This window comes from Haliotis asinina, chromosome 7 (assembly GCF_037392515.1).
Source record: "Haliotis asinina isolate JCU_RB_2024 chromosome 7, JCU_Hal_asi_v2, whole genome shotgun sequence".
Classification (NCBI taxonomy): Eukaryota; Metazoa; Mollusca; class Gastropoda; order Lepetellida; family Haliotidae; genus Haliotis; species Haliotis asinina.
The window spans coordinates 2,504,474-2,531,558 of NC_090286.1; the positions used below are offsets into that span (position 1 = coordinate 2,504,474).

Genomic DNA, 27,085 nt, shown 5'->3' on the forward strand with positions numbered 1-27,085 from the left:
GTTACACAATAAACAAACCGGGAAGCTTATTGCTGAGTCCTCGTAAACAGGACACGAACGTTATCAACAAGAGCTCTGCATTTTCACTTTTCTTTCATAGTGATCAATAAACATCCACTCGAACCATCCTCTCAGAAGAACACGTTCTTCATGATCGTTTTACGGGCGCAACGACCCCTATCTACGTCCATTCCGGTCGTTGCATTACATGTGCCGAATATATATACATATACGCTGTACCGGTATCACTATAGACTTCTTCGTTTTATCTACAAGTACGCGAGGCATGTATATTTCTGTGACCTACAAACTTGGCTGTGGTATAGCTATGTCTAACTACTTCACTCACTTGCGACACTGGTCGTAAATATATCGACGTGTTCATCTTGACCTGGCAGTCAGAACCTGGTTATAAATCTTACTATTATCAAGTAACTAGTTAGAGATGTTTTTCCTGAGGATATCTTATGACAGTCTAGAGAGAATAGTAGGGTGTGTCTTCGTAGAGTGAATATCACACAGTAAGAAGTAGAAGTCAATGGCATCAAGCAGGCTTCCTGAGACATAATAATTTGGTTCAAGGCAAGCACCCGCCAATACGTGTTAGCGTCGCGAGCAGGCACATGTGTACGTCGCCAATGGATGTTACTCACACAAGTTCCTGTGAAGTTTAGTATCGTAACGTTCTGTAAGTTACTGAGAAAGCTTCACTGCGAGTATAAACGTTGTGTCATAGCGTATGCTTGTTTGATCCATCTAAATCGTTGTATTGAAGTGGCCCCCAACAGATTGTGTGCGTTTTATAGCACCATCAGCTCGTCTTTGCAGCAGCATACCTTCCTTGCTCTCTATAAGTTCAAAGTACACGGAACAGGAAACTGTCTCACTGGCGGGTGCACGAAAATGTTATACTTCCTTATCAAGCATAATCTGTCGCATACAGGTTCGTCATGCTTATATTGGCTTATGTATTAATCGTGGTTCCTCAAACCAGACAAAGCATAATCACGGTAAAGATGCAATGTGTTTAGGAAACACATCTTGGCAACAGGAGGAAAAGCAATTCATTTGGACGAAGGTGCACTGGACTACACTGATCGGTCATCAGGAAAGCATCTTGTAGTATTTTGAGAATGGATTGTATTAGGTTGCTTTTCTAAGCTACTGAACTCTAAAGAACTGAAAGGAACAGCAGATAGTAAGAGTACTAGTGTTACAGACGATATGTGGGAGACACCCCTGGACCAAAAAAAGATGACTTATTTAGCAAGTTATGAACCATCAGAACAAACAATGGACCAAAACAAATGTGCAGTGACACAACTAAAGAATAGATTCGCGCTGTGTTAATCACAGGCTCCGGTGTACTGTCAGTTTAGCATTCAATTCTGAAACACTGATTGGAAGTATTGGTGAACTGCCAATTTGACTGTTCAAGTATTACAAGTATACTCTTCAAAAATAAGTTAAGCACCTTCATTTTTGATTCACGATTGAAAAAGAATATTGGGAGATATATCGCGGACAATCAATGTTAATATGATAATAACGGATGTCTCGAGAGTGCATGACCACTTGCAGTTGCTCGTGACCATACGGATTGTACAGTAATCGCACGTGAAAAATGATTGTTGTATGACGTGAACTTTGCATGTTTATAAACAAATCACAACAACTGTGTGATGCAAGATGACTGTCAACATTGAGCTGTGCTTTGCAAAAGTTTGGAAAAGATGCAACTGTTGAGTGAAGCCATGGAAACCGATATGTCAGATAAACAAAATAGATGTTCCAATGGAGAAAGCTGTCCATGGCATAGATGGCAGCTAAGTCATGATTGACCTGTCCATTTCTTGAGGCAGTGCTACCCATCAATAACTGATGGCGTGGAGAGTGACCGGGGAAATTATAAGAGGGCTGGGAGTAAGCAGAGTGTCTACAGGCACATGTCTAAACTGTACACCATTCCCTTGCGCTGGGATGTGTGCTCTCTGTCACCCGGACAAACTACGTTGTTCGTGAGAAGGGGTGTACATTTAGTTGTGCATGTAGCACTGCATCGCTGGAAAAGATTCAAGGGAAGCTTTGGTCATATCTACGTATCATTGTTCAACCTGTCTTGTTATAATGACAAGAAATAAAAGCATAAAACTGTCAACATAAAGTGTTTCATTTAATTCTCGATTGTATTACCGTTCCCCTGACCTCCAAGCAGAGAAAGTGTGAGAAACAGCCTCAGCCCTACTTACTACCATGACACAATGGCTTGTAACTCTAAATATAACCACGCGAAGTCCCGGTGTAATAAGTCATCCTTCGTGTAGGGTTTTTTTCCCTGCTGTTTTGGACTCCAGTCGACTACTTCTTTCGATGACCCGATATAATTCAATAAAGGCTGAAATATAGGCAATGGAGCAGTGAGTAAGCTTAACTGAGAGAAAGCCCGAGAGAGAGAGGGAGAGAGAGAGTGAGAGAGAGAGAGGTGTGTGTGTTAGTGTGTGTGTGTGTTAGTGTGTGTATGTGTGTTTGTGTGTTTGTGTGTTTGTGTGTGTGAGTGTCGGATGTTATTGGCTACATACCCATTTCAATCTGTTAGTATGTTGATTTCAAATCATTCAGTCAGTATATTTGGTTGAGCGGCATAGTGCAAACCTGAAAATACCTAGGCACTTGATTAACCCTTCAGCACAATGTGTGGAATTCACAGATAATACGGTGTGTATGCAGTATAACGGAGTATCATCTAATCAACTGTATTGTGCCTAAATGCTGGTAAAGAGTAAACATTCAAATGCATTCTTATTCAGTTATCAGAAGATATCTGCTTGCAGACTTGGTACTTGAACATGTCTTTGACGCATCCCTCCTCACGTCTGGATGTTTTTCGGGAAACTGGAAATGCGTACCCCTTCCATGCTAAACTGAACAGTATGATGTAATTCACCAGGGAATTAATACCAATGTGTATTTTTGAAATGATACGAATGTCCCCCTAGTATGGTGATCTACCATCTGTTGTTGGCGATCTAATCGCCAGCACACAAAGTCAACCGCCTAGCCCGCTCAGCCAGGGCGACTTAAATAAAATGAAAGACGGCCAACTAGTAGCCTAGACTTCGTGGATCTATAACCAGGTTTTATATTGTACTGTCCAAATAGTGCTCTTAGTTTTACCTTTACCACGCTAGTTTTTATCCTAATTCTGATATTCTTGTTGTTTTTCTGTCCTTCGTCGACAGGTGTTTATATAGATATATTCCATTCTATGTCAAGTTTGTTCTCGTCACGACATGGCCGCAATTTTGGCAATGTGACCTTAAATATTGACTCACTCAGCCACTGAAATGTTACAGTACTATATTCGTAATGCGATGTTACTGTTACTCTAGTGGAACTCATGGGATATCAGAAAGTATGAAGTTTTGTTACTTTAACTACTGTAGATCACACTGAACATCACTAGTTAAATCGTCATCCTTCATAGAAGTGTCCCAACAATTGTCACAGACAGACTGGGTGTTCTGGTTCCTCTGTCACTGACCCATTGAAATTGGTTGATCTGTCATATAAATGTCGTATGAACAGCTCAGATATAATTATTCTAAATGTCGATAAAGATAACAAAAAGCCCATAACCCTTTTTCTGTCACGGCTATTTAGCATTTTACATCAAGTCTTTTTCTAAGCATAGTAGAGACTACGTATTCTTAGCGGTTGGAGATTATATATAGAATAGAAAATATATTTCTGCACCAAGGATCTGCAGACTTTTGTCTTTTCTATTTTATATTCCAACAGAGTTGAAGGTCAGCAATATAGTCTCGGTCCAAAGACATCTCTTGTAACTGGGTTAATGAATATGGATAGGTTGTAGAGTCCCCCATCAGTTAAATATAACATGACACCTTATAACTCTTAGTGCAAAGGAAAAATGCAACGTTCATGAATGCTTCATTAAAATCAGTGTTTGTGAAAAGTGAAAGTATGACATTGTCCTGCCCTCCAGGTACCGCCTGACTTTCACACCACCTACATGTGCTGGAAATTACTGCACAACAATACTCCATACTTGATTTCCCTCTGTCTTGACTATCCTCCGTGGTGATTACCCTCTGTCTTGACTATCCTCTGTCTTAACTACCCTCCTCCTTGACTATCATCTGTCTTGATTACCTCTCTCATGACTATCTCTCTGTCTTGATAGCCCTCTGTCATGACTATCCACGATCAACCTCTGAACTATCTCCAGTCTGGACTATCCTAGTCTTTACTATCCGGAATCGTGATTCTTCCTACCCTCTAAATAGAGAGCACTTCGTATTTGCACTCATATCCACCTACTACAGAGATCCATCAAGACTTGCTGATCATCTATCTATCTGTGTATCAAATCCCATTGCAGAAGAAGTAACCAACGACATTTGCTTATCTTTGACTTTGATCTTTCTCCTTATCACCTTTCCTCAAGTTACATCACCACAGAATAACCATTTGTTTGTTTGTTTTCTTTTTGTAAAATGTAAAAATGAAGCTTTTATCATTGTGCACTGTGTTTACTGTCATTAGTACGAGGCAAGCTGGGTAATGCTGCAGTTAAAGCTTCGGCTCTTAGACAACCTAAGGCAAGTGTTCTGTAAATATAAATGACTTTTCGGATCCTTATAGTTACTTGTGTTTATGAATATATGCGTGTATCTTTTATTACCAAGTTAGAGTTAGATGTAGATATTAAAATGCCCAACTTGAGAAAAGGGTCTCTTCTTCCTGTCAAACAAATAACGCATTGTTTGTCTGTCGCTTTATTTCTGTTTGAAGACCATTAATACTGAATGGGTGTTGACCGTGGCTTTAAAACATTTTCATAATCAGCGACCGGTTATCTTCAAACCCAAACACAACAGTTCTTTAGTATAATTAACATACGATTTACATTGCTGCAGGGTCGAGGCAGGATTTACTGATAAATGTCAGGATAAGTACATACATGTCAAGGTGTATAGATATTCTGTATTCTACATCCATGGATAAATACACATTTTATTTATACAATTCACAAATATCTCTGTTCCACCAGTTTAGTCACGACATGGCTTAATTATTGCTGATATTACTTTTAATTTTCTCCCCCGTAAAGCATCAGTTTGTATTTTGTTTCCGCAACAGTGCACCGTGAGTGTTTTGAAAGGTAATGGTCCCTTTGAGCAGATAGCCGTCGTTATGTTATCGGTGTAACCGTGTTTACTGGCTGTGAAAATTGTTTTTAATGTCCCCCGTCCAGAGCCGTATTATTTCTTTCAGAGCTGAAAGTGCAAATCACATTTGTTGGCAGGTTTGTCGTGTTCTCAGACGCCATGTCAGCTTTAGAATAGAGCTTACATAATGGACGCAACGAATCGAAAGACTTCCTCATTGGGAGACGACACAGTCCAAAATAGAAACTTTCAGTTATGATAGTCAAATGATTACAACCTGGCAGGTGAAATATATTTAAACATAGGATTTAAAGTCTGTGATGATATCAGGCGTCCACGAAACAGGAAGCTTGTCCCAAATGTCGGTCTGTCTGTCTGTCTGTCTGTCTGTCTGTTAGTTTGTTTGTTTGTTTGTTGCCTGGCGCTCTGTAGGCCCCTCTTGAGACGGCGTCATGTGAACAGACGAGGCACTAGTAACGGCGCAGAACCCCAGTGATTGGATACCGCACTTCCTGATTGTGCTAAAACTAAAAAGAATAATTATCATAATAATAATACTCCGCAAACGTACAGTCCCCATTGCCAGAACCTACACTTGTGCACATCACCATACATCACTCCGGGTGCTACAAGCGTGATCCGTGAGTAATACGCCCTAGACATACGATATCGTCACGCCTTTACAAACCCATCAACATGAGAAGAATCTGGCCTACACTCCAGGAATGTCGCAGATAGCTTTGTTCTCCGCTGATGTCGGATACATCACATCCTGACTATCGCTGTCTAGGATAGCGACCCGCCTTGTAAAATTTGATACACCTCTACCACCTGTACAACACAGTGAGCAGTCAATCACCTTCTGCTGACATGGTGAATCATGTTCATCGTGCACATAAAGGTGTCCTGTACAAAGTTCATTAATCATAAAGAACTGAAATCAGAAAAGACGTGTGTCTAGGTGTGTCTAGGTGTGTCTAGGTGTGTCTAGGGGAACTTTAAGAGCTGAATTTCAGTTACATGACAGCCCACGTTTCATAGAGTATAGATAAACCAGATAACAACAGTCGGATTTAAAGCTTTTTTATTATTTACAAATATTAGGTGTATGCAGAAACATTCAATTGATAGATTTTTTTCGCGTACCTCCAAACAGTTTATCCAAAGATGTATTTGTACATAAAACCGACGCTGTACACTCATTTGGACATTTTGGAGAAAAAGCGTATTTTTCTAACATCTTACATTTGACGAAATTGTTTCGTCTCAGCAAATAGAAATGTTTTCAAGAAAATGGCCTGTTCGGATTTTCCTTTCCAGTGTTCACATAAATGATGGATATGTAAGACAGAGTTCCTGAACAAGGTAGAATACATTCCTGTTGACGGCAGTTCTGTAAGCAGTTGTACACGTAAACAGTACTTGTATTTCTCAGTGTATGTACATAATTGTATCTTTACAGGTAAGCACACAAAGTCACTCTGTACATGGGTGTAACGTTACATGTAAGCACACAAAGTCACTCTGTACATGGGTGTAACGTTACAGGTAAGCACACAAAGTCACTCTGTACATGGGTGTAACGTTACATGTAAGCACACAAACTCTCTGTGCACGTGTGTGCTTTACAGATAAGCACGCAAACTCTTCATCTACATGTGTGCTGATTTACACACACAAATTAATATATGTGTATAGTTGTCCAGATCTCCATACATGTCTGCGTACAACTCTCTGTGTACATGATTGTAGCTTTCCAGCTAACATAAACAGTATCAGTGTATTTTCATGAATGTAACTTTACAGTTTAGAATAGAAGATGTGTGTGAGTTGGCAGCTGTAACTTTACAGGTTGGCATAGACACCCTCTGGCTCTAGGTAGGCTGCGGCAACGTCAAAACATAACTGTACGTCTTCCTGAAAAAGATGGTACAAACATGAACAACACATTTTCGAGTTTCGTCTCAAACTAGGTCAGTGGTGCTAAACAAATGACACATGGCCGTGTCTTCCGTGACTAGATATTCCTCAGCAAAACAGCCTTTCTATACGTTTTGAGCGCAATATGATCACATGACTACACGATTGTAACTGCAGTATGAGAATAGAACACATGTGCAAAGGGAGAAATCAACAAATGACGATAAACTATTTCTAAAAAATGCGAGTTTTCCCAGGCTTAATTAAAACGACAAACACAATGATTTTTCCAGTGGCTAAATCGTTTGGTATCTCCGAACTATTCCGTTGTTCACAGGAATACATAGTGTTAGGAACATTTGGTATTTGCCGCCAGAAAATGGTTTTAATCCCAGTGCCCTCTCATTGTGTATTTTGGGTCGTGTTGCACCAGATAATTATAAGTTCCCGGTATATTGGTCATACCGTCAACATACCGTCGTGAGGTCGTCTTGGAGGAGGTGAGCCATGCTTCTGATGTTGTTATAGATCTCTACAGTGCTGTCGTGCTTCACGCCTTGAATGATGGTGTTGAGGATGCAGAACAGAACAGCTTGCAGCCGTGTTGCCTCGCTGAAATAAAGACACAATTAGGATAGTTAAAACGGTCGGTTGTATGGTCGTATCATCACATCGTCATTTACATTTCGGCTAACGGGTGGTCAGGGTCGCTAACTTGGTTGATACGTCATCGCTCCCAGTTGCACAGATCGATGCTCATGCTGTTGATCACTGGAATGTCTGGTCCAGACTCGATTATTTACAGACCGCCGAAATATTGCTGAGTGCGACGTAAAACCACACTCATTCACATACATTTCGTAAAATATTCTATGTTACCAACACCACTACACACCTGAAGACAACCGTGACAGGATGGGAGTTATCTCCCCCTGCAGAAAGGTCGATAGCTTCCATGAGTTCAAGGAGAGAGGAATGGGTTACGGTTGACAAAGGCCTCATGAGGTACACTTGCACAGACGTCGGTCTTGAAGATCCCTGCATGAGATAATGTGTTATATGAATCCTTTGCATTATCGGCTATGTCAAACATATTTTGATCGCTAATTCCACACTAGTTCTTACCCTCGTCTCTAGCTTGAAATTCCTACAAGTGATGTCAGGATTGACGTTTGTCTCTGCGCTGCAACTGACTTTGACTGGGTCAAGGTCAACGTTGTTCCCGGCGTTAGGGAGGAAATGTCCAACATTCTGGAACATATCACTATATTAGATTGTTAACCTATTTCAAAGCTTCTGAAAGTTTATCACAATGTGTTATGCTGAATAAACTGTTAAAAATATGCATTTATTTCCACGCAGCAGAATTTCTGCTCTTGTAAAGCAACTGAGGTGTGTAAACATTTAGCGAAATGCTCACATTTTCTGATCTATAGACCATTATATTGTCTGTCATGTTTACAAGCAGCCGTCGCGTGACGGGGGTATGCCGCGTTTGCCAATTAAACCTCTTTAATGAAAGTGATTGGCTGGTGGTAGAGGAATGTATTCCTCTTTTGTCGCGTACAAATTCCTCATAGCTATTCATTAATCCGTTGATAGCATTTTCACTACTAACTTTCATTTTGCGAATCAAATATGTTTTGTAGATATTTGTGACTAGCTGACGATATCGTATAATGATACATTTATCTGCTCACACGTTTTCATTCACCTGATGAAGGAGTTTAAACATATTCCAAACGTTACATTGTCAAAACTTCCCCTTTCAGCGATATTGAAAGAGTCTAAAACTATGTCACCTTGAAATTCAGCAATATTGTCACCACAGTGGTCGATCCCTGGTCCGCCGCGAGCCTCCAGAACACTGGAGCAGTAGCAGTAGATGGAACCTCCATGACGACATATCCTCTGGCACGGAGCCAGGACTAGAGGAATATTTAGAGGATTGTTTAGATAGAGTACATGGGGCACTTGCCCAAATATTCATGTCAAAATCAGAATGACTATACGGTAACATCCAGTACATCTTTGTAGAAAGTATATTATGTTATCAACATTAAAGTACACTTGTGTTGTATAGACTTTTTTTCAGATACATGTTCTGGTTTAGAAGAGTGAGTTACAATTTAGAAGTCACTTTGGCAATATTTCAGCCATATCGTGACTATTCTGGTTTTAAGGTAGCTCATGTACAATACATGTATCTCTGTTGCCATGGCTACTCACTGGTGACAAGACGGCCCAGAGTTCTGTCTTCCCATCCAACCATATCCTGCCTTTTGTCTCCTTGGCTGGATAAAGACGCCGGAAAATACACACATAAAACTATATTGGTTAATATTGGCAACATTGCTAGTATGAAAAGTCAGGAACTATATCTCATAGTGTACGTTTCCATGCCAACGAAGCCCGAACTTAGTAACAAACGCAGTTTCACTAACACGAAGGACAGAAAGTCCGTGCCAGTTAACAACGTCCAATACTGACAGATGTGGATGACCTACAAATCACGGCTGCGAACCACAATGACAAACTCAAAACAACTGGGATGAATAGTGGTTTACCTGATGAAGCGACCCTTCTTTCCTGATTTGTGTGCTGAAATAACCAATAATGCAATATGGAACACGGACAGTATCAACACATTGTCCCACTTACAAAATGGACAAATGAGAAGGTGGAAGCAGTTTTATTGCACGCGTGAAGGTTATTTTCTTTTCACTTGTGATCAGAAATAGATATTAAAATTTACAAATATGCTAAACACTTTTAAAAAACGTCAGTTATCCCTATCTACAAAGTCACATTTGTACCTCCAGGAAGAGTCTTATATCCATGGAACCCATAGGGAAAGTCTTGTCTGTGGTCCTCTTGTGGCTGAAGTCTGATGGATCCATGGCTGTGTTTCCGTATGTCAGAGCCTGGTGGAGAGTTGTGTATATAAACGCATACTGCTCCTGATGAAACAAGACAAGAGTACATGTATTTCTTACAGAAAGAAATATGAAATATGTATATATGAATTCATAAACATCAATGCTTTACTTTCAGTGTCACTTATGTGCTTGTTTAGAGTGGGGTGTTCTTTGGGTTCTTCCGTCCTCTTTGCATGTTGAATTTCGGTTTGGTGTGTTAGTTCTTTTCATTGACCGCCTCAATCGTCGCTGCTATATGACGCAGATTTGTGACTGTTCGTGTCGGCACTAGTGAATGGTATCAGTGATGACAACACTACCAGTAGGACACCAGCCATTAATAAGTCGACCCGTGATCATGAAAATTGACTCACTGACAAAAACCCAAAACGAGCCTGTCTGCCCGATTCTGATTGAGACAAAGAACAAGACGAAGTGCTTCTCACCCTCGTCTGCACCATCCCCTTCCTTTGATCTCTCATCTGTGACACAAACCCGAACACGTCCACCTTTTGGTCAGACACAACCCGGTCCAGCAGGTAGTCCAAGGCGATGTACGTCCCTGTCCGGCCAATACCAGCGCTGGACATGGAAAGGCACTCAATCATTCATTACGAATGACGTAATTGAATACAATTAATATATTTCAACGAAATGACATTTTTTGTTTTTGCTTTATCCATTGCAGAACACGTCTCATTGCACAGTCAAGGTAGGGGTGACTAGATAATCGTTAACTGCATATCGATCGGTTATCGATCTGTATCAGAGACATAGGGCATGGTCAAAGTTTAAAATGAAATTAATATATTTCATATAACGTATGAGTGGTGACATTGCTAACAAAACAACATCCTGAACATGATTTAGAAGCAGACGATGACTCAAAAACATATCGTGTGAAACTGTTTTTAGTCACAAAAGTTAATATACGTTATTATCTATAACACAAATTTCATATCGCTTTTCTTGTTGAAGATGATTCCAGTTATCGATCATTTTAACCAGCCATAAATATTACACGTTTATGGCAAATATATTTATGCTTCCTGTTGTGTCCAACCAGCAGTTTCATACGTTCTGCTGTGGCACTGCAGCATGTAGTTAAGAGGCAAGATTGCTGCCCTACCTACAGTGGACAAGCAGAGGACTGTCTTGTGGGTTGGGAGTCTCCCTGACCAGCCACAGAAACTCCGTCAGAGCTGTGCTGTCCGGGGTGCCATGGTCGGGCCAAGCGACGAAGTGGAACTGGCGGAAGTGACGACTGTTTCCGGTCTGGAATGTGAGTGCATGAGTAAGCAACGGTTCTTTACAGGGATGACTGTCGCATTAGAGACATATGATTTCTGTAAATGTCCAAGAACGTGCCGGGAAGATCGTGTGTTAATGAGAGACGTCCGAAGAGTGGAATGAAGCGCTGTTAACAATACATATGCTTGACACCATAAATTAACGTCACATACTTTATTAATCCGGGAATCGATCAACTGTCCACAGCTTGACGAGTAAATGGTATAACCACCCGGATAATATTAGAGGGGAGCCCGACGTAAGCTAAAATCATAGACACCTCCTTAGACTTGGCTTCAAGATCCCTGATGACCCAGTGCGATCTGCAGCATGTGTTGGTCACAGAGATGGTGAACAGGCCAGCGTCCAGGTCAGACTTGTCCAGCCAGTAGGGTACACATTTCACCTGAAATATGCCATGGTGTGCAGGTCAGAATGTCGAACAGAACGCTTGTTGCATATTATGGATTAGAAAATAGTTACATACCTGTTACTTAAGTGTGGTAAACATCAAATACTATATGGATAATAGCAGGGCATTGCTATGCAGTGGCTGGCATATATGTATTTTGTCACTTGCCAAGTACGTTCGATTGTTACATAATTACACGACAATCTATAAACGTATTTATGTAAACAACGAACAAGTACTGTAAAGCAGGCTTTAGTAGCATCCCAGTAATTACTAGGCTTAGGACAGAACGAGGTACACATTCCTCGTAGGAAGCCGCTATCAAACTTTTGTGTGAAAACCGGAAGCTTTAAATCACATGGCCACCTTGGATAAAACACACAGCATATGAACATGGCATAGCATAGCATAGCATAGCAGTCCATATCTTCGGCGCTAGTTCTATGCTAAATTTATGTTCAAGGCGCACAGTTTAGAGAATATTCAGTGGACAAAAGGCTTGTTTTGAAAGTTGTTAGAGTTCCTGGAATACGGATCATGCGAGGAAGACAGTTCCAGCATGAACATAGAGAGCTTGATTTGTTGAGGCACTTGTAGGTTAGGCAAAGGACCTTGAATGTGATTCTGTGAGAGACTGGAATCCAGGATAGAAGCCATAAAATTGATGTTATATGGTCTCGTTTCTAACTTTTTGAGATGATTCTAGCGGCGGTGTTCTACAATCATTGGACTTTGTTTGTAAAGGACGGAGGAGCGCCACAGACGATACTATTACAGTAATCGAAATGACGGTAACCAGTGCTCTGCAGATATATGATGAACCTGTCCAGTTGTGTTGTGTGTCGACTGAAAGGTATTCCAAAGTGCCACATGTATTACATACCTCAGACAGAGAAAATCACAGGAATATATATAGTGCATGCAGCATTCTAGATCTATTGGATACATTAACCGCCCTGTCTGTCTCCACGGATTAATACAGTTACCGTTTTAACAATAATTTTGCCTGGGTACACACTTTGCCGGTTTCGACAAGGTTGGTGAGCATCACGATCCTGGAACAGTTGATCTCCCAAATCATCCTCCAGAAATCATGAAGAGTCTGATCGTTCGGCGCTGGGAACACGAAAATCATAATTGTGTGTATATATTTAATTTGAGTCTTCCGTCCACAAGTGACGAGCAACCTGAAACAGAAGAAACGTACATGTAAATTACAGTATGGTTCAAAATTATTGAGAATAGCTAAAGCATTTCATATTATTAAACGAGAACAAATCAGATAAAATTGAATGTATTGTGAAAGTGAACTGACCTTTTCATGTTGTGTAGGTAACAATTCAATATTTTATCAAGTCTCCTTGAACTTCACGGCACAGTCTAAGACGGGTAGGCATACTTCCTATCAGAGAGGTTAGTGTTTCGTGAGTTATGCTGTCACAGTATCGGACCACTTCTCTCTTCATGTCTTCAATTTCTGTCAACCCCTTTTGATTCACACATTCCTTCATCATCCCCCAAATGTTCTCAATGGGATTAAGTCAGGACTATATGCAGGAAATGGTAATGCAGTCACATTTTTCTCCTGAAACCACTGCTTGGCATGTTTTGCGATGTGTTTAGGATCATTATCTTGCTGCAAAATCCAGTCATTTCCATAAAACACATGTGCACTTGGAAGGAGAAAATTATCTAATATGTTAGTGTAGCGTTGACTTGTCAGATTTCCCTCAAACACACACAGCGGGGTCGTTCCTAATAAGGATATCCCTCCCCATACATGAAACTTTGGGCTGTATTTAGGTCGTTGATACAACGGCGCTGATGCAGACTTTGTCCATATTTTCACATTATTGGGATATACCCATATTGAGCTTTCATCAGTAAAAATCACATTTTCCCAGTCAAAGTTTTCATGTGCCAAACACCACTCAACACGCCTGTCTTTATGTTCTTGTTTCCAGTCTTTTTCTCCCATCCAAGATCAATCAAATTTCTTCTAACTGTAGATTTTGATACAACTGTTGATCCCCTTTCTATCATTTCATACCTGATGTTGGAGATGCTTGCCCTTTGCTTTTTAGACGCTAAAATTCCCAGCCGGACGCGATCTGAGAAGTCCAATTTTCTGGGTCTCCCTGCTCCTTTCTGGTGCCCAAAATCCTTTCCCTCTTTAAAATTCCTCCTAATCCTATACACAGTAGAAAGAGCAGTTCCTGTTCTCTCTGCCAATGTATTTACATCATCAATTCCTTGATTACACAACTCAAAAATCAACCTTCTTTTATCTTCAGCAGACATTGTTGACAGTGCTGAGGAAAATGACGTCTGCTACAAATTCAGGGGAGGTAACTCTAATTGTACTATACTCAGTAGGCCAAGATAAGTTACCTCCCTTATACCATTACTTAGTTTTAAGTATCAGTGAATCAGTTGAGGTGTTAGGATAGCTCAAAGTAAGAAGAAAAATTCTCAATAATTATGAACCAGACTATACTTTGGTACAAAAGTACATATTGACACGAATCAACAATATTGTTCTTGGTGGTGTTAACATCCAACTTCCCGATGATTATACTGACTCTTGTTACACGTGAATACATCATTTTAAATGACTCACCCTGTGCTGCAATATACGCCTTCTTCCGTGTGAACCCCTGCACGAAAACGGCTGTAGTCAGTACAAAGTACACAATAAGACATGCAATCGTTATACAATGAAGCTGTCTATTGAGGGAATTACCATCAACAGGACTGTATGATATGTACTGACAGGATAAATGATGTGCTCACCAATGAACACCTTTGAGGCACAGTATTAGCTTACACATTGCCACGGCCCCATCGGCTTCCATTTATGAATTATGAATTTGACATTATTGTCTTAAACCTACTTGCATTTACATAAATTGGTACATAAATTTTTGTTTATGTGTTCGTGACACTTGCTGCTTACATCTATGTAACTGGCGTTAATGTAGTGAGAGTGTGGATCTTCCGGGGACTTGGACAGCAGTACCCGGTTATAGTCATCTGAAACACACCGGGTATTTCATACCAGAAAACCAACTCACTCGCTAAAAAGCTCATTAATCAAGAACGTATGCCTAATTCACTCTGTGTTACAACGTGTGAAGTGTTACAACGTGTGAAGCCCATTTCTGCTGTCTCCCTAAATGATATTGTTCAAATACTGCTAAAATGTCGTAAAACTAAACTTACTCACTCACTTTAATTCGGTACACAGATTCACCAGGTGGGTAACTGGCGGGATTATCCTGGAGATTTGTAATGTTTTCCGGTTATGAGACAAGGGGAGAGTACTGAGTAGAAGGAGACTGTCAACCAGTCTGTAGAGACATGTACTCAACATACCTAACAGAGGTTCGCTAAAGGTATGAATAGTCGTAAACATATAGCATCAGTGTAAAATATGTCAGTAGGCTTATCTCTCATGGCATCTCTGTATTTGCTGGCCATATGAATTCTGAATAAACGACCTTTATAACAGAAGTGTTTGAAGTCCTAGGACTATTACAGCGTTTCTGTATCAAACGCTCCGTTATGACTATTTTTGAGCACAGGATATGGATGCTTAATAATCATCTTAAACATGAACGTGCAAGTGTTCCTATAATTATTTCAAGAATTTCAATCACAAAGTAGAACATTCATTGTGAAGAAACCTGGAAAAGAATAAAGCATTACGTGTACTTTCAAGTGTTCCCTTATTTGTTCCCATGAGTATATATTGATCACTTACAAGGGCAATAGCTTTGGAACCTGTTCTTCCCTTGCTGGCCCTCTTGTTGCGATTCTCCATACGGTCTCGTGAACCCCACGAATAACACCTGCCAAGAAGACCCACATACTATAAGTATTTCACAACTTTGTAATGAAGACTGAGCTAACGATCTCACGAAGAAAACAGATATGTTGCTCAAACAGTGAGTGACGAGCTGATTCCGATGTGTTTGGTAGTGATTTCCTTGATAAATCTTGCTGTCAGTTTTCTCCAAGTAAATCTTCTGTGTTGATCGTATGAATTCATGAATCACAGAAGGAAGAGGCTGGCTGGACTGCTCAGTGTATCATTATATATGGAAGCAAATGTACCTCAAGTCCCCCTGGTCCCTAGCATGGTGATCTATATTCAGTTGTCAGCAATCTTTAGCCTGTTTTTATTTTGTATGCTTATCTATAGTTAAAATAGTTTTGATTTAATTGCTATGCTGAAATGTGTTGCAGTGATAATCAAATCTTCATTATCCAATGATTGATTCAGTTAGTATTTCAGTAGTATCTTTCTCTGTGAGTGTAGGAAACAGATATAACACAAACCCTAAACTCCTTCTGGAAGCCATATTTAGTAGCCTGTATCTTCCTGATCCGGTCTCCAAGCTGGTCCACTTCCAGCTCCGTATTCACTAGAGGACTCTCAAGGTTGTAGTAGGTGCTCTCCTCTTCCGGCTCCTCCATCTCCTGCTCGTCCACGTCACCTTCAAGATCCTCCACCTCAGCATCCTCCACCTCAGCCTCAACCACACCTACCCCAACAACTTCGTCAACATCATCAACTGAGTCAGGAGCAGCATCACCTTGTTCCACCACCACCTCTTTGACGAGGTCATCTAGCTCCACTTCACCGTTCTTGAATGCCACGTTGGTGTACACGACTGGCGGGACATCTACAGATTGGGGAACCTTAATATTATACATGTTTCATTATTCTATCAATACGGCAAATCGGAGTCTAGCTATTCCTGAAAAGCGGAGATGCTGCCTGCGTTCACGGCGATACGGACATTAGTCTTTTGAATATTTGTGGCACGGCTTATTACTAACAGCTTAAAACAGCCTCTAGATGTGTACAAGCAATGTCAGACATTCTCCGGAAAGGCTGTCTGAAGTTAATAATATTTATATAATGAAATCACCATTTCCGAAATATCTGTCGATGTCGAAGGGGAGGTTGCAAACCTTCGCAGTTGCGACCGCTACCTTTGTTGACACTGGCAAGCTCGGTTATAACGGCGGCCTAGGTGATTGGCTACTGTGAAAATGTGGAGCCAGCAATTGAAGGTAATAAATTTATCGGGCAGAGCTGTAGATGCGTCCAGGGCATAGTGGAGACTTATTGGAACGTATACCCTGGAGATATCGAGGATGTGGTATGGCAACGCGAGGCATTAACAATGTAGCACGATACGTTGACAAATGACATTCCAGGAAAAGCAGCAAAAACAAGTGCATACCCTCAGGTGCCTTTTCTGAAGAAACTGTAGTGTATCCATTTGAAGTTGGATGAGGGTTTTTCCTCTTCCTGCGTCTTCTGTTGTATAAAATAGCATACATCATAGAAACCTGTGTCTTTCAGATGAGCCAAACACTTCAACCAAATGACCCCCTCTTAAATACAACTCAGAGAAGAACGTCTGGGATTGTCAACTGGTAGCAGCGGAAAACAAACACGAGCATATTTCCATTCCATTCCCCAGTAAGCTGGTCCAGTACCTACAGTGAGTTGTCATACACTAATATTTGTGATCTCTGCAATCGTCCATCGACCCTACTCACCTTGCAACTTTTCTCAATAAAATCACCCACATTTTTACGTTACGATTGTAATCAATACAGTCACTCCCCTATTTACGTTACTACTGTAGTCAATACAGTCACTACCCCTATCTACACTACGATTGTAATCAATACAGTCACTCCCCCTATTTACGTTACTATTGTAATTAATACAGTCACTCCCCTATTTACGTTACTATTGTAATCAATAAGCCACTCCCCTACTCCCCTATTTACGTTACTATTGTAATCAATAAGTCACCCACCCTATTTATGCTACTACTGTAATCTGTACAGTCCCCTACCTCAGGCATATTCCCACTGCAATCAGTACAACTACAAGAACACCACCACCTCCTCCAGCTGCCGCTGCTATGATGATGACCCTGTCCTGTGACGGCCCAGCAACTGGAATTACAGACAGATGTGCATATGTAGATAGTATTTGTGGTCAATACTTGGACCCCTGAAGATCCGGGAAAAGAATTAGCCTTCAGTAACCCATACTTGTCGTAACAGGTTGAAAGGTCAGGCTGGTTGATTTAGTTGACATAACTACACAGATTAATGTTCATGCTGTTGATCTCTAGATTGTCTGGTCCGCACTCGATTATTTACATATTGCCATATAGCCGGAATACCGTTTAGTGAGGCGTTATACAGCAAATAAAATTAACACTGACTATCAGGCTGATTGCTTTGTGAACATACCTGTCATACATCGATCTCCCGTGTACCCTGTCAAACAGCCCTCTGTGCATGTTCCGGTGACGTGATTACACTCGCCTCCCATACACATGCCACAACGTTCTTCACAGTTCTTGCCGTAAGTACCATTTTTACACGCTTAAACGTAAAAATATATTCGAGAAAAACATGGCTTAAAATGATTAAGTCGGAAATAAATTCTGTTTAGAGTTTTATCGAGATTGTCTGTACAATTTTCGAAGCTCTCTTAGCTCTAAGATAGTCATATAAGTGCCATACGACTATCTTAGCGCTAAGATAACTTCGAAATCTAGGCCCTGTTCGGGATACACATCGGAATGAATTCGACTGTTGCTGTGAAACAGCGTGACTCTCGCAAGATTCAATATATGACGTCTTTAGGAGACGGAGAAGACAGTCCTTACTTTCATTACAGAAGTCCCCAGTCCATCCTGCAGCACAACTTGTACATGTTCCCGTTATGTAATCGCACGTGGTATTATTGCCACATTGTCCACACTTTCCGGTACAGTTCAGACCATACGTCTTGAAACCACATCCTGAAATCAGATCCGCGACCTGCTATGACATAGCGTGCATTCATATCAGCACTTCACATCGACTACCAAAGATCCTCCAGTAATTTGAAAGTACCTGAAAATTTTGTTAAACAGATCAACATCATCCAATAGTCCTACTCACGTTCATAGCAATCGTCGCTCTTCCACCCTGGCTCACATCCTCCATCGCAATGCCCTGTCTCCACGGAGCAGCTGCTGTTCATCTTACACATCCGGGCATTGCAGTTTCTGGCACATCCTACACCATATTCCATGTCTGTTTCACATCCTATGTACAGACAATACGTTTTGTACTGACAATCAACCATTTTGATGATATATGTATCTGCTTTCTGGGGGATGGAGCCGTTCAGATCAAATTGATCTTCAGCATCGTATGCTTGCATAAAATTCGCCTAATTTGATCGGGTGGTCAGGGTGTCTTGACGCAGGTCATGGTTTCGTATCCCAAGAGTGTAGTTCGCTACTCGTACTGTTCACTGGATTGTCTGGTCACATTCACCATTTACAGACCGCTGCCATATAGCTGGAATATTACTGAGTGCGGCGTTAAACAGCAAACCAACCAGTGCCCCCTTTCACAGAGCACTAAGGTGATCGTAAGTCATAAAGATAACCTTGGTTCAATCTTAAAGAATGGGAGATATCATGAAAACAATATTGACATACTCTGTGTACAGCTCGTTCCGTTCCACCCCGGGTTGCATCCCCCAACACACTCCCCGGTCACGGGATCGCAGGTAGAGTTGTCGCCCGTGCAGTTCCTGTTTTCACATTGACTTGAACAGTTAACTCCGTACGTTCCATTGCCACAATCTGTAACGTGAAAACAATATTCAGTCAATTACACTGACAGCGTTCCAGTATTCAAACCCAAACCCAGCCCCGCCAAATCAGACTTCAAGATCTCAAACTGGAACTATGTCACCCTCGTTGACTTCCTTAGTACCAACACGTAACTTCAAATCCAAATACACATGTATTGATATTACACACGTAGAGTTGAAAACCGGTGTAGCCTAGTGGGTATGGTGTTAGCTCGTCGCGACGAAGACCCAAGTTTGATTCCCCACACGAGCAAAATGTGTGACGCCAATTTTGGTGTCTTCTGCCATGGCATTGCTAGAATATTGCTAAAAGCGGCGTAAAACTCAACTCACTGAATTCGTGGAAATTTAGTCTAGATGTTCTAGATGTCCTCAGAGACAGCAACAAACAAACAAACAACTACAGTGGTAAACACCACTCCAAAGCAATAAGCCTGCTCCCAAGAGTGTACATGAGGTAACATTACGTTGACTGCATGTGCTTCCTTGCCAACCAGGCTGACAGACGTTGGTTCGACAGTCTCCGTTGGTGTAGTTGCACACGCCCTCAGCACAGTGGCAGTAGTTGCTGCAGTCGTTTCCGAAGGTGCCGGGTGCACACACTGGAACGTAACAATGGAATCTGTCAGAATCGGACTCGGGCGAATGTGGATTTATTGCAATGCAGACAACATTTACAGTCTCAACCGTCTGAGTTTCAAGTTTCTTGTCAATTATCAAAAGAGGCTGCAACAGCTTCAACTTCATGTGATAAATGAGACAATTCAAGTTTGTTGCAACAGACATAGACATTACTAAGCTAGTGTCTATTAAATACCTTTTATCGTGTCACGTTTTTTTTCTTTTTGGTGTGTGGTGTGTGTGTGTGTGTATGTGGCGGGGGGAGAGGGGCTGGGGTAATTTTCACATGCTTTTGTTCAACTGAAGCACGGATAACCTATCAGTGAATCGTAATCAGGAAAGTTGTCCGTCATCACTTGACCATAGGTCATCACCAGCCAGCCAATCACGAAATTAGAAATTAGAAGTCAATTTCACACATATGTGTGATACCAGTCTTACACGGGTTTGTCCCCTATGGGTACGTAAGGAAAAAGCTGTCGCAGTAGCTGTATATATATCTAATATTTATATTGATATTTAGTTACTTTTACTTTTTTTTCCTTTCACCAGTATGTGTTGTGTTTACCATTAGCTTCCACTTGACATACGACCATCATGTGTGTTGAGTTGTTTGGTTCGTCGTTCTTGGAAGAGGTGTTCACGAGGATGAAGCGTCCGTGATTGGCACATGATGCACGCAGTATTTCAGGCAACTCTGTGACGTGACAGTTGTCACCACTGACGGAGGAGTTACTGGTGTTTTTGAGCTGTACCTGGGTCCCATTTAGGCCTACTGTATCTACAAGAAATTTCAACACAGTTAAATGATGTAAGATATTATGTGTAACAGATATTTGTAAAATTCAAAAAGTCATATGTCATGCATCGTTTTGTTCCACAAGCTGTTCAAAAGTACTGTAAGTCCGCATCGTCTCTTTAGTTGTTAGTAATCGCCAGCCTGTTTGTCTTCATATTTGTATTGTCTATTATTGTTTATCGAATGTGACAGTTGTAGACTAGGTTTACTTCTGTATCTATGTTATTCTAGTTATTTCACATTTACCGCCCTCGTTGGCAGTTCGTTTTACAAGATGATTGTGTTTATTATGAGTTCATAACTGTTGACGTCACGATGTGGGCGAAGTATTGCCAGTGTGACTATATATGTTAACTCTCTGACTCACTCTCCAAGCTGTTGTCACCTAGTACATGCTATCGATCTAGTAAATAATACTAATCTTCCATGTGCTTTGTCTGGTTGGAGCTTTCTCAATATAAATGGCTGTTACACACCGGTAGAAGACAGTTGTATTTAATTAGAAAATAAATTATAATATTATATTATAATTATGTATATAATTCAGGTTGAGTGAATCGGTGAAACTAGTCCACGTATAGTTAGGGAGGGACATCCACACTTTAATTGTATGAGCGATGGTCTGGGGCGATGGGGAGGATCACACAGACTTACACCGCCAAAATGCAGCAATAATACGCCCGCTTAGCGATGAACTCGCACTTTACTTCAAACATACATGTAAAACAATCTTACATACCTGCGCTAAATTTTAAACGGATGTAATCGGAACGACAACATTTTATATATGGCCTTGGACTTCTTGGTCCGTGTCAAGATGTACAGCTCATAATCCATCAGTGCATCAATAAATAGAGTTGCATACAATCTTCGATTTAGCACTTAGAGACACCCGAATGTGCTTTGATTAGAGGTGTATGTCGTCGTGGTTTAAACAGACATACCCTATTTGCTCTAATAAACGCTCGGTCGCTTGTTTCTTCAATGGGCTTCCTGACCCGTAGCTTATTCGAGGCCCGACACTTATTGTAGACCCTGCGCCTATTAGAGGAACGGCGCTTATGGTGCTTACTAGATTCCCGTGATTAATTGTTCGAGAGTGTTGCATCAAGTTTGAATGCTATTTCTTAATTAATCTGGACGAAGGAAGTATACATTTGTTTCAAAACAGACCAGCTGTTTTCAGACACTCGGCGCTTGTTTTTCAAACAACTGCTTTACTCCAGGCGCTTATTAGAGGCTAGAGGTTTTTAGAGAAAATATGGTACGTTTGAAATACACAAGACCAAGTTAAGATGAATACAGTGGTGTAGACTATTTCATGGGATTAACAAACGCCAACCTCTGTTGGATTAATCTAACATATACTACAGCCAAACAGGCAGCTCACCGACGTTTCCCTGATGTTCCGGTGACGTAACAATCAGTGGCACTTACTGTTAGCTCTAAGGTCGATGATGACGTCACTCACTGAGGTGACGTTAAGAAGGTCGACTTGCCACCATGTGTAGTCGCCACTGGTGTTCTTCGTTACAGTACACACAGACGATGCCGTGTCTGTTTTATTTGACACTTTCTCCAGTAAGGTGAGATTAACGAGGATGTTACCTGTAAATACAATATGTCATAGCTAAGGTCACGTAAACTAGGATGCAACCTGTACATGCAATGTGTCATAGCTAAGGTCACGTAAACTAGGATGTAACCTGTACATGCAATGTGTTATAGCTAAGTTCACGTAAACTAGGATGTAACCTGTACATGCAATGTGTTATAGCTAAGTTCACGTGAACTAGGATGTAACCTGTACGTGCAATGTGTTATAGCTAAGGTCACGTAACCTAGGATGTAACCTGTAAATACAATGTGTTATAGCTAAGGTCACGTAAACTAGGATGCAACCTGTTCATGCAATGTGTTATAGCTAAGGTCACGTATACTAGCATGCAACCTGTACATGCAATGTGTTATAGCTAAGGTCACGTGAACAAGGGTGTAACCTGTAAATACAATGTGTTATAGCTAAGGTCACGTATACTAGGATGTAACCTGTACATGCAATGTGTTATAGCTAAGGTCACGTAAACTAGGATGTAACCTGTACATGCAATGTGTTATAGCTAAGTTCACGTGAACTAGGATGCAACCTGTACGTGCAATGTGTTATAGCTAAGGTCACGTAACCTAGGATGTAACCTGTAAATACAATGTGTTATAGCTAAGGTCACGTAAACTAGGATGTAACCTGTACATGCAATGTGTTATAGCTAAGATCACATAAACTAGGATGTAACCTGTACATGCAATGTGTTATAGCTAAGGTCACGTGAACTAGGGTGTAACCTGTAAATACAATGTGTTATAGCTAAGGTCACGTATACTAGGATGTAACCTGTACATGCAATGTGTTATAGCTAAGGTCACGTATACTAGGATGTAACCTGTACATGCAATGTGTTATAGCTAAGATCACATAAACTAGCATGCAACCTGTACATGCAATGTGTTATAGCTAAGGTCACGTAACCTAGGGTGTAACCTGTAAATACAATGTGTTATAGCTAAGGTCACGTATACTAGGATGCAACCTGTACATGCAATGTGTTATAGCTAAGGTCACGTATACTAGGATGTAACCTGTACATGCAATGTGTTATAGCTAAGATCACATAAACTAGGATGCAACATGTACATGCAATGTGTTATAGCTAAGGTCACGTAAACTAGGATGTAACCTGTACATGCAATGTGTTATAGCTAAGGTCACGTATACTAGGATGTAACCTGTACATGCAATGTGTTATAGCTAAGATCACATAAACTAGGATGTAACCTGTACATGCAATGTGTTATAGCTAAGGTCACGTAAACTAGGATGCAACCTGTACATGCAATGTGTTATAGCTAAGGTCACGTAAACTAGGATGCAACCTGTACATGCAATGTGTTATAGCTAAGGTCACGTAAACTAGGATGTAACCTGTACATGCAATGTGTTATAGCTAAGGTCACGTATACTAGGATGCAACCTGTACATGCAATGTGTTATAGCTAAGATCACATAAACTAGCATGCAACCTGTACATGCAATGTGTTATAGCTAAGGTCACGTAAACTAGGATGTAACCTGTACATGCAATGTGTTATAGCTAAGGTCACGTATACTAGGATGTAACCTGTTCATGCAATGTGTTATAGCTAAGGTCACGTAAACTAGGATGTAACCTGTACATGCAATGTGTTATAGCTAAGGTCACGTATACTAGGATGCAACCTGTACATGCAATGTGTTATAGCTAAGGTCACGTAAACTAGGATGTAACCTGTGCATGCAATGTGTTATAGCTAAGGTCACGTAAACTAGGATGTAACCTGTAAATACAATGTGTTATAGCTAAGGTCACGTATACTAGGATGTAACCTGTTCATGCAATGTGTTATAGCTAAGGTCACGTAAACTAGGATGTAACCTGTACATGCAATGTGTTATAGCTAAGGTCACGTGAACTAGGATGTAACCTGTACATGCAATGTGTTATAGCTAAGGTCACGTATACTAGGATGTAACCTGTACATGCAATGTGTTATAGCTAAGGTCACGTATACTAGGATGTAACCTGTACATACAATGTGTTATAGCTAAGGTCACGTATACTAGGATGTAACCTGTACATGCAATGTGTTATAGCTAAGGTCACGTATACTAGGATGTAACCTGTAAATGCAATGTGTTATAGCTAAGGTCACGTAAACTAGGATGCAACCTGTACATGCAATGTGTTATAGCTAAGGTCACGTTGAAGAAATCTCTGTCGTATTCCCCGACCCACAGTGTCCAAAAAGGATTGAGATCTAAACTCCTGGCTTACCGAGGTTGAGTTGCAGCGGAACGTACATGACGACTGGGGAGGTATTCAAAGATAGGTAATGGTAATAGTGAGAGGCACCCCACACCATCAATAGACCCCCACCAAACGGGACATCAGTACTGAACAAACACATTGACTTGGGTCCGGCCAGTGGACCCTTCCCTTGACGTCAAATCCAAAGACGTAAGGCTTCACGCCAAACTATTCGTCCTGCATTGAAGCACTGAGGGTAACAAAGGACTTCTCATAGGGTGCCTCACTCTGTACGCGTCCGATATTAGGCAATATCAGACTGTTCTGTTGGACAAACGACGACATTTTAACATGCCACTTGACATGAACGAATGAAGTGTTGTGATAGTTTCTGGATGACAACAAACGACTCTTGCAGCAACCCCCGGGGACACGCCGCCATCCCGCATACCAGTAGGTTGCCATCTTTATGCAGCTGTCAGTTGAGTCGCATATTTCAACGATGAAACCAAATGGTTCAAGTTAACGAGCTGTATGAACTGTATCTTGAAACTTGATATCTGACTAACGACGGGCACATGATGTTCCCCTTTGATTGTAGCACTTGTGTCTCCACAACCAAAGCTTGGAGCACCCGAAGGGTCAAAATAATCATACCAAGAAACGTCATTGCAATTTGAATTTATGGTCAAGTAAGGTTGGCAAACCAATTTGTGTAGTGATACGTTTTACTGATATATTGGTATGGCGTGGACTGAAATATTCAGCTTGAATATTAATAAAGGTAATAGCTGTAAATAGCTGGATGCAGTTTCAAGAAGTACAAGAACGCCAGACATGTGGCCATTTTGTCAGCCATGGATCAGTTGTAAGCAATTTGAAGCATGTCCCACATACACTGCTCGTATGTATCTTGCTACCACGGCGATGGACAAGTGTAAACTACTTTACTGGTTACCACTAGAAGGACGTCTTATACAGTGTGTCAGGGACTGTTGTGTACGGGAGTGAGTTGGAACATTTGATTTGTTATGTACCCAACACTATCAACTGCTTACAAAAAATAGTAATTTCTGCTACATATAAGCACGAGCCATATTGATGTAGAAAGGGTGACCTACGCTTCATGCAAGTTGGCCCTGACCATCCCGGATAGCAATCAGTGTCATTACATCCATGAACAGCATCACAGCTGGGTGAAGGGCAGTTGCAGCTGTAGGCACATCGGAAGCCGTATGTTCCCATCATGCACGAGGCTGTAATAGAAATAATACTATAATATACATGTTCAAAGACGATGAATAACCTGAAATAATGCAACGGATTGACGTCTATTGTTACAACGCAATGCCACTGTTATTTATAAAGGAAATATTCACTCACTGGAGAATATAACAAATTGTCTGTGTCAGTAAGGACACAACGACGTTCCACTAGTCGTTCGAGAGTCTAATGGCATGTTATACTTTATCGACTGATACCTGAATTTCAAGATACACTGTAACAAAAGTGATATACCTGCTGCAGCGGCCACGGCAAACAGCGACAGCACAACGACGACAACACCTCCCCGTACGTTCGCCATACTGCATTACTGTATTGGCGTCCCCAACCAGGAAGTAATGTCATTCTCGCCTACAGAATAAAAACAGAGCATGGTACAGTTGAGACTGAAGCAAGTTACAACCACACCCTCTGTATAATGCTCAAAGCGGGGCCACCTCCTGTGTCACCCTTTATACTCAGTCTACCCGTCAGACTGATACAAAAGATAATATGCTTCATGCCTGGGTTAGTAAATATAGTTGAAAACTGCGAGTATTCATTAACGCTTGTCAAATATATTTGAGGGGGAAGTGTTGAATATTACAAATTACCAGATGCTGATATTTGAAATCCCACTTGAACACGGCTTTGACACGCATGTCACGTGGGTGTCAACTGATACACTTTCCATAGGCAATTTCAACTATACAAACACACCGTTTACACGTCACAACTATACAGTTAAGGAGAGCGGTCCGAACAGTCACACTTCCTTATTGGTGAGTGAATGAGTGAGTTTTGTTTTACGCAACGTTTAACAATATTCCGGTAATATCACGGCGAGGGACAATAGAAATGGGCGTCACCTTTCTTTTTAAACCTAGATGACGAATAATAATATTGCCACACCCAGCAATGTTCCAGCTTCATGGCGGCAGTCTGCTGCCAATAAATGAGTCTGGACCAGACAGTGAACATAACATGACCATCGATCTACGAAAATAAAACTCGGTAACATGTGTCAGCCAAGTCAGCGAGCCCTATCACCAATCCTGTTAGTTGCCTCTTACAAGAAGACTGATAACAGTTCCAACTTGGATGATCATGTGTTGTTTATAGAATAAATGAGCTT

General features: G+C 41.0%; 1 protein-coding gene across 3 annotated transcripts; it reads right to left on the bottom strand.

Annotated features, from left to right (window-relative positions):
- Window positions 1–6,259: 6,259 nt before the first annotated feature.
- On the bottom strand, window positions 6,260–26,352 carry LOC137292170 (receptor-type tyrosine-protein phosphatase epsilon-like). Of its 3 annotated transcripts, none has more exons than XM_067823725.1 (27): window positions 26,206–26,352; window positions 25,809–25,943; window positions 22,283–22,453; window positions 20,615–20,827; window positions 19,893–20,027; window positions 19,268–19,414; window positions 18,720–18,866; window positions 18,443–18,577; window positions 18,021–18,155; window positions 17,615–17,717; window positions 16,988–17,064; window positions 16,074–16,420; window positions 15,496–15,583; window positions 14,689–14,765; window positions 14,353–14,389; window positions 12,751–12,848; window positions 11,601–11,726; window positions 11,160–11,305; window positions 10,477–10,612; window positions 9,929–10,072; window positions 9,680–9,713; window positions 9,342–9,406; window positions 8,915–9,040; window positions 8,238–8,363; window positions 8,008–8,150; window positions 7,589–7,724; window positions 6,260–7,109 (listed from the first exon to the last, which is right to left on the bottom strand). In XM_067823725.1, the coding sequence occupies exons 1-27, from the start codon at window positions 26,270–26,272 to the stop codon at window positions 7,038–7,040; spliced, it is 3,366 nt and encodes a 1,121-aa protein (XP_067679826.1). In that variant the 5' UTR covers window positions 26,273–26,352; the 3' UTR covers window positions 6,260–7,037. The 3 variants fall into 3 exon arrangements, with proteins under 3 accessions (XP_067679826.1, XP_067679828.1, XP_067679829.1); XM_067823727.1 differs by lacking the exon at window positions 26,206–26,352 and adding an exon at window positions 26,071–26,105; XM_067823728.1 differs by lacking the exon at window positions 20,615–20,827.
- Between the last annotated feature and the right edge of the window lie 733 nt (window positions 26,353–27,085).